We start from the raw sequence: 7,500 nt of genomic DNA on the forward strand, positions 1-7,500 counted from the left end.
GGAGGGGTTAGGAGGACCACCCCCCCTTCCCCCCCTGAGGCACCGGCCCACCGGGAGGTCAAAGTTCAACTAGCGAGCGCCGCTGCTGCACTAGTTTTGGATATTTTTTGTTTTTGTGTGTTTTACGGAAAATGTGAAAGAAAAACCCCAAGAAGAGCTGGACTCCACTCTGCCCCTTCCCCTGTCCCGTGCACGGGCACACACACACACACACACACACACACACACACACACACACACTGAAACACGCAGGACTCTCTCTCCTATATCCACAGAAATCCTGAGATTTTAACTCTTGTTCTTCAGAAATGTATTCACCGCTGTGTCTAACGCAGGTGAGTTTAATATTAATATTATTATTATTATGAATTCATGTCATCATTCATGTTTTTTTATTTTTTATTCCCGGTGTTAACTTGTTGTCTCTCGCCGCGTGACGAAGCGTGCACTGACTTTAGTCACTGCTGCAGCACATGGTGTGTGTGTGTGTGTGTGTGTGTGTGTGTGTGTGTGTGTGTGTGTGTTGGGAAGGTGGGGGGGATCTCCGTTCGGGGGGTATGGGGTGGGGGGGGGGGGGTATTTGCTGGATTTGCTAAATCTGACTTTTCAAAAATATTATAGCGACACGTCTGCTAGATATGCATTTATTATATTACATCAAATAATTAGAATGATCTCAATATTCTTAATCGCATTAAGAATGATGAATCTATAATATTGGGATTTTATTTTTTTGCATACATTTGACGGGGGGGGGGGGGGGGGTCCCTGGCATAAGACATTAGGTTGGAGGGGGTCTGCGGCCAAATCATACAGTATATCACTGGGGGGGTCCCTGGGGGTCCCCGGGGTGGGGGGTCCCTGGGGGGTCCCTGTGGTTCTCACTGTAGGGGGTCCCTGGGGTTCTCACTGTGGGGGGTCCCTGGGGGGTCCCTGTGGTTCTCACTGTAGGGCGTCCCTGGGGTTCTCACTGTGGGGGGTCCCTGGAGTGGGGGGGTCCCTGGGGGTCCTCATTGTGGGGGGTCCCTGGGGTTCTCACTCTGGGGGGTCCCTAGAGTGGGGGGGTCCCTGGGGGTCCTTGGCACCAGAAAGTGTGCTTCACACGTTCTGCCGCTGGCCGGTTCATTAAAAAGACTCCTAAGGCTTGCTTTTTGTCCCAGCGAGCAACGGAGTAATTTATCATCAAATGGTAATTTATTAAATATAGTCATTAATTAAATGGTCATTTAATAAATGACTCTTCATTCAGTCAGACAGACAGACGGGCTGTATTCTGTATTGTTGTCGACCGTTGACAGAGACTCACACTTTGCATTTAATTCAGTAACATTTGAGACATTTATCACTCATTTATCACTCCACCACTTACTTGATGCCTTAATATATAGGGGGGGGGGGGGGTACCTGATGTAGCAGAGAGAGAGAGAGAGAGAGAGAGAGAGAGAGAGAGAGAGATAATTGTTAGGATACATTAGGCCAGTTTAAACTCAGCCTCACTATATAGAATAGATGCTAAAGTTGTTAAAAAATGGTTCACATGAATCTCTGTGTTCTCATATTTACCACCGAGTGCATGTAGGCTGTACGTCAGGGTTCCCCAATTCATTTTCCTCAAGGGCCATATTTTGACTACGGTACCAGGCTGGGGGCCGAGTCGGCACGCACGCACGCACGTGCGAGGTCTTGCCCTGAAATTAATGTTCAGGGCAAGACCCCGTTTGAAAAGGACCCCCACTTTGACATGCAGAGGCTACTGGCCCCCATTTAATGCCATTTCTTTATTTATTTTTTAAATTCATCCCGGGGCCACAAGGGGGCGCTCCGCTAATTGGGGAACCCTGCTGTAGTGTATATTAATATAATAACTATGTAGACTGCTGTATATTAATATAATAACTATGCAGGCTTACTGTATGTCACATTGATAACTATGAATATAAAATCACTGTGTTCGTATCCAGTAGCTATAATGTCAGCTCTGTGCACAGATAACAGTATGCAGTCTACTGTAAACACACTGCTGAATAACTGTAATATTAACACATAACAGTATGCAGTCTACTGTAAACACACTGCTGAATAACTGTAATATTAACACATAACAGTATGTAGTCTACTGTAAACACACTGCTGAATAACTGTAATATTAACACATAACAGTATGCAGTCTACTGTAAACACACTGCTGAATAACTGTAATATTAACACATAGCAGTATGTAGTCTACTGTAAACACCCTGCTGAATAACTGTAATATTAAGTTAATTGACTCCATTGAAGGGAGCAACTACCAACTACTAGCTGTGGGGTGTTTATTATATTATGGGAATCATTCATAGAGTAGCATGTGACACTTTAAAATGTGTGTTATGACTTATGAATGATTTGTGATGTCTCTGGACATTGATGCACTGGTTCCATTGTGGTTGGTCTGGTCTAAATGGGAGGGGCCTAGCCTTCATAAGGAGCACCTGCCACTGCCCAGCAATCAACGTAGACTAGACTAGACTAGACTAGACTAGACTAGACTAGAGCAGACTAGAGCAGACCTTGATAGAGCCAACCTGGCCAGTGGGCTGTAAACACCTCTTTTGTGTTTGATTTGTATGAATGACCATTTCTTGTGGACTCTGCAAAGGTGAAATAAAAACGGATTGTTTTTGTATATAGAAAAGACTGCTTGCTAATTATGGTATTTTGCCATTTTTGATCATTTTTGGAGTATTTTGAGAGCTGCCAATTTTGGCCTACACTACCTTCACTCAGACCAGAGTGTGACAGTCCGCACCGCTACAACCCTCACAGACAGAGAGTTGTCAGTGCTGTGGTCCAACCCTCACAGACAGAGAGTTGTCAGTGCTGTGGTCTGACCCTCACAGACAGAGAGTTGTCAGTGCTGTGGTCCGACCCTCACAGACAGAGAGTTGTCAGTGCTGTGGTCCGACCCTCACAGACAGAGAGTTGTCAGTGCTGTGGTCCGACCCTCACAGACAGAGAGTTGTCAGTGCTGTGGTCCGACCCTCACAGACAGAGAGTTGTCAGTGCTGTGGTCCGACCCTCACAGACAGAGAGTTGTCAGTGCTGTGGTCCGACCCTCACAGACAGAGAGTTGTCAGTGCTGTGGTCCGACCCTCACAGACAGAGAGTTGTCAGTGCTGTGGTCTGACCCTCACAGACAGAGAGTTGTCAGTGCTGTGGTCTGACCCTCACAGACAGAGAGTTGTCAGTGCTGTGGTCTGACCCTCACAGACAGAGAGTTGTCAGTGCTGTGGTTATATTCTGTCAGAACTCACAGCGTTTTGACATATATCTATATAAGACCTCCTGCCCCCGAAATGATGGCCTCTATACATTTAATATTCAAGTTTTGATTTTAACTAAAGTTCCTTCATGGTTTGTCAGTACAGTACAGTACAGTACAGTACAGCACAGTACAGTACGCGTATCTTCGTATATCCCTGTGTGTGCACAAGATTAGACACGCACGGCTGCTGTTGTGTTTCATATGAATTAATTTACAAACTATAATTGAATATTTTGACTAATACATGGAGAGAGGATTTGCAAAGGCTTCTTTGTGTGTGTGTGTGTGTGTGTGTGTGTGTGTGTGTGTGTGTGTGTGTGTGTGTGTGCGCGCGCGCATGCGTCTGTGCTCGTGCGTGTGTTTGTGGAAACAGTTTAAATATAAGAATTGAGATGGAAATGTTTCTCCTTTTCTTTTCTAGCATGTTCACAGCATACGTGTGTGTGTGCATACGTGTGTGTGTGTGCATACGTGTGTGTGTGTGCATCCGTGTGTGTGTGAGAGTCTGTGTGTGTGTGAGAGTCCGTGTGTGTGTGAGAGTCCGTGCGTGTCTGTGTGCATCTGTGTGTTTGTCTGTGCATACGTGTGTGTGTGTGTGTGTGTGTGTGTGTGTGTGTGTGCATCCGTGTGTGTGTGTGAGAGTCCGTGCGTGTCTGTGTGCATCTGTGTGTTTGTCTGTGCATACGTGTGTGTGTGTGCGTGTGTGTGTGTGTGTGAGAGTCCGTGCGTGTCTGTGTGCATCTGTGTGTTTGTCTGTGCATACGTGTGTGTGTGTGTGTGTGTGTGTGTGTGTGTGTGTGTGTGTGTGCGTTTGTGTGTGCGTTTGTGTGTGTGTGTGTGGACCGAGGAGTGTGCACGCGGGGTGGGGGTTACCCGAGGTGAACATGCTAGAAAAGCAGAAACATCTTCATCTCAATCCTCATCCTATTTAAACTGTTTACATGTTAATAATAATAATAATAATAATAATAATAATAATAATTATTATTATTATTATTTAAACTGTTTACATGTTAATAATAATAATTATTATTATTATTTAAACTGTTTACATGTTGCCATAAATTTCACACCCAGTTAACTTCTTCACGCTAAAATGTGTCACGCAAATGTAGTCGCAAAGTGTAGAAGATCTACAAGCTCACAACGTGTCGCAGTGCGACACGGTTGTAGATCTGATATTTCATGTGTTTTCAATAACATGAACACGTACGGAATTAATTTCATTGTATTGATCGTTTAGAAAAATACCAACATGCACGCACGCACACACACACACACACACACACACACACACACGCATGCACGCACAGACAGACTCTTATTTAGGTTAAAATCAAACCTTTGCGTATGTGTATACAGTATCTGCATTTTAATTACATTTAATTGAAATGTTTGAGTTTTGTGCCAATAAAAGTAGTTTTAGGGTAGCAACGTTTATTTCATTTTAATCCATTGTCTCGTTAATTGGACTCGATACAAATCTATTGACGGTGGACTTTATTCAGTGAATCTTAAGAAATCATACAAGCACAATTTAAATAATTTCCTATTTTTTTCCCATGAATTTAATAATGTTTAAAAGGTGCCATAATTAGAAATGTTTTAGATAAATGTGTATTCATTGAAATTTAAAATACGAGGCTTGGTAAATATCTTCAAACCTCAAACTGCCATAATTACATTCATTATAACAATAATCAAGATGTTTATAAGTATTAATTAATCAATATTTCTAATTGATTGATGATTATATTAATGTTAGAAACTGCATGAAAGGGTAAATTGTGCTATTTACACCTCACCTCCAATTCACACTATAGTGTGTGTGTGTGTGTGTGTGTGTGTGTGTGTGTGTGTGTGTGGTCGCCTTTACACTTTCATATGATATATAATATATAAAGTCTACTGTAAACACAAAAATTAAATATAAATATATAATCTTCAGTTCTTTTTTTCGGTGACCTAGTTAATTATGTGAGGTCATAGGTCAGTATGTGATGTCATAGGTTAGTGTGTGGTGTCATTGTTCAGTCTGTGATGTCATAGGTTAGTGTGTGGTGTCATTGTTCAGTCTGTGATGTCATAGGTTAGTGTGTGGTGTCATTGTTCAGTCTGTGAGGTCATAGGTTAGTGTGTGGTGTCATTGTTCAGTCTGTGAGGTCATAGGTTAGTGTGTGGTGTCATTGTTCAGTCTGTGAGGCCTCTGGAGACATTTTTAAAGCTCAGCTCAAGACCCACTTCTACAACATTGCTTTTAATTGATCTTTTATTTTTTATTTTTGTTATTCATGTCCTCACTGTATTGCATTACTGCTTGTTTTTTTAATGTTTATGCCTTGCTTTTTTTTCCCTCCATTGTTCTGTAAAGCACTTTGAGCTGCATTTCATGTCATGAAAGGTGCTATACAAATACAGTTTTATTATTATTATTATTATTATAGGTTAGTGTGCGATGAGGTCACAGTTGGGTCAGGTTCCACTGGCTGTGTTGCCGTTTGTGTTTTCCATAAAAATGCACAGATCTTCCACAAACATCAATAGTGAAAACAGCTGATCTACAAGCTCATGACACGGCACGTGTGCAACATGTTGTGAGCTTGTATATCTGCTGTTTGTTGTTTGCCATGTGTGACATCACCGTGCGACGGAGCATAGTGTGTTTTTAATATAAAAACAGAAAAAAGAGATCCAGAGCGACTTACTTTACATTAAGCAAAAACAAAAGCATGGCATACATCATAAAAACTAAGAACGTAACAGTGGAGTATCTATGTCAACTATATACATACTATACTATTTGGGAGATTGGGAGTGATGCTGCAGTTCTGACTGTGATGGGAAGTGCATTCCATAGTTTTGGAGCCAGAAGGGGGAAGAGTTTGGGACGTGTTGAGCGTTGTCCAGGGTGTTTTTAGTGAGGGTACTTCCAGCTTCCCTGCGTCGGCTGATCTGAGTGCGCGGGAGGGTTTGTAGGGTTCAATCATTCTTGTGAGATATGGGGGAGCCATACCTTTGGTTGCTTTGAATGCCAGCATCAGAGTTTTGTATTCTGTGCGGGCAGCGACCGGGAGCCAGTGGAGGGAGCGGAGCAGGGGGGGGGGGAGACGTGTGAGAATTTTGGCTGGTTGAAGACCAAGCGAGCTGCGGCATTTTGGATCAGCTGGAGAGGCTTAAGTGCACATGCCGGTAGGCCAGTAAGGAGGGAGTTACTAGACCGTCATGACCTGAAGTCAGCTTGTGGTACCTGGTGTTACTGACCTGAAGTCAGCTTGTGGTACCTGGCCTTACTGCAGTCATGACCTGAAGTCAGCTGGTGGTACCTGGCCTTACTACAGCGTTAAATGAACAGTGCGGTAAATACAGAACATCAGAGTTTGAACATTTTAGTTTGTATTTTGAAATATATTGTTATTTTTTAGTCTGAGCTACAGGTAGAATCCAGAATATACAGTACTGTTGAGGGGGTGGGGTGAGGGGAGGTGGGGGGTGGTCTTTGACCGTGTTGAAGGAACGCCTCCAGAACGTTGGGGGGGGGGGGGGGGAGGGGTGGGGGGGGTGGTCTTTGACCGTGTTGAAGGAACGCCTCCAGAACGAACGGATCAGCTGCAGAGCTGCCGTTGGAAAAATGACCCGGCTGCTCTCTGTGGAATGTGTGTGTGTGTGTGTGTGTGTGTGTGTGTGTGTGTGTGTGTGTGTGTGTGTGTGTGTGTGTGTGTGTGTGTGTGTGTGTGTGTGTGTGTGTGTGTTTGTCTGTGCACGCTTGCACATGCGTGCGTACCGTACGTGCACGTCCGCTCTGGAATGCATGGAAAAAAATCCAACACATCCTACACGCTGCTACTGGGATCATTGTTACTGTACTTTACTGTACACACTGCATGTACAGTAAACCAGACTGTATGTGACCGGATTTGACTGAGGGACTGCCATTGATTTGTTTTTTTTTTTCATGTCGTGTGAAAGCAGGGAATCATAGCTTCAAATTGACATATTGGTTGTTCAGTTTGACCCACCAAATGGTGGTCCGTGGCTCAAAGGATCAATACATAACGTCCCTTTGCTGTGAACAGGGGCCTGTTTCACGAAACCTATTGGGTTAACTGATCCAGGATTTATATCAAAACCAGGTTTGTTCAATCCTGGTTTATTCCGTTCCACTAAAGCCAAGCGAGGCTAAGAATGGGTGGATTTAT

General features: G+C 43.6%; 1 protein-coding gene across 1 annotated transcript in view; it reads left to right on the forward strand.

Annotated features, from left to right (window-relative positions):
• Positions 1 to 7,500, forward strand: part of LOC308312122 (nuclear factor 1 A-type-like) — a gene marked incomplete at its 3' end in the record, with an annotated part of 27,178 nt that overhangs the window by 468 nt on the left and 19,210 nt on the right. Inside the window, exon 1 of the mRNA XM_080794516.1 lies at positions 1 to 335. This exon is cut by the window's left edge and continues 468 nt beyond it. Within this exon, the coding sequence (XP_080650642.1) occupies positions 309 to 335 (27 nt within the window). The 5' untranslated portion in view covers positions 1 to 308. The remainder of the gene's footprint in view (positions 336 to 7,500) is intronic.

Source organism: Protomyctophum bolini (assembly GCF_963924005.1).
Source record: "Protomyctophum bolini genome assembly, contig: SCAFFOLD_331, whole genome shotgun sequence".
NCBI lineage: Eukaryota > Metazoa > Chordata > Actinopteri > Myctophiformes > Myctophidae > Protomyctophum > Protomyctophum bolini.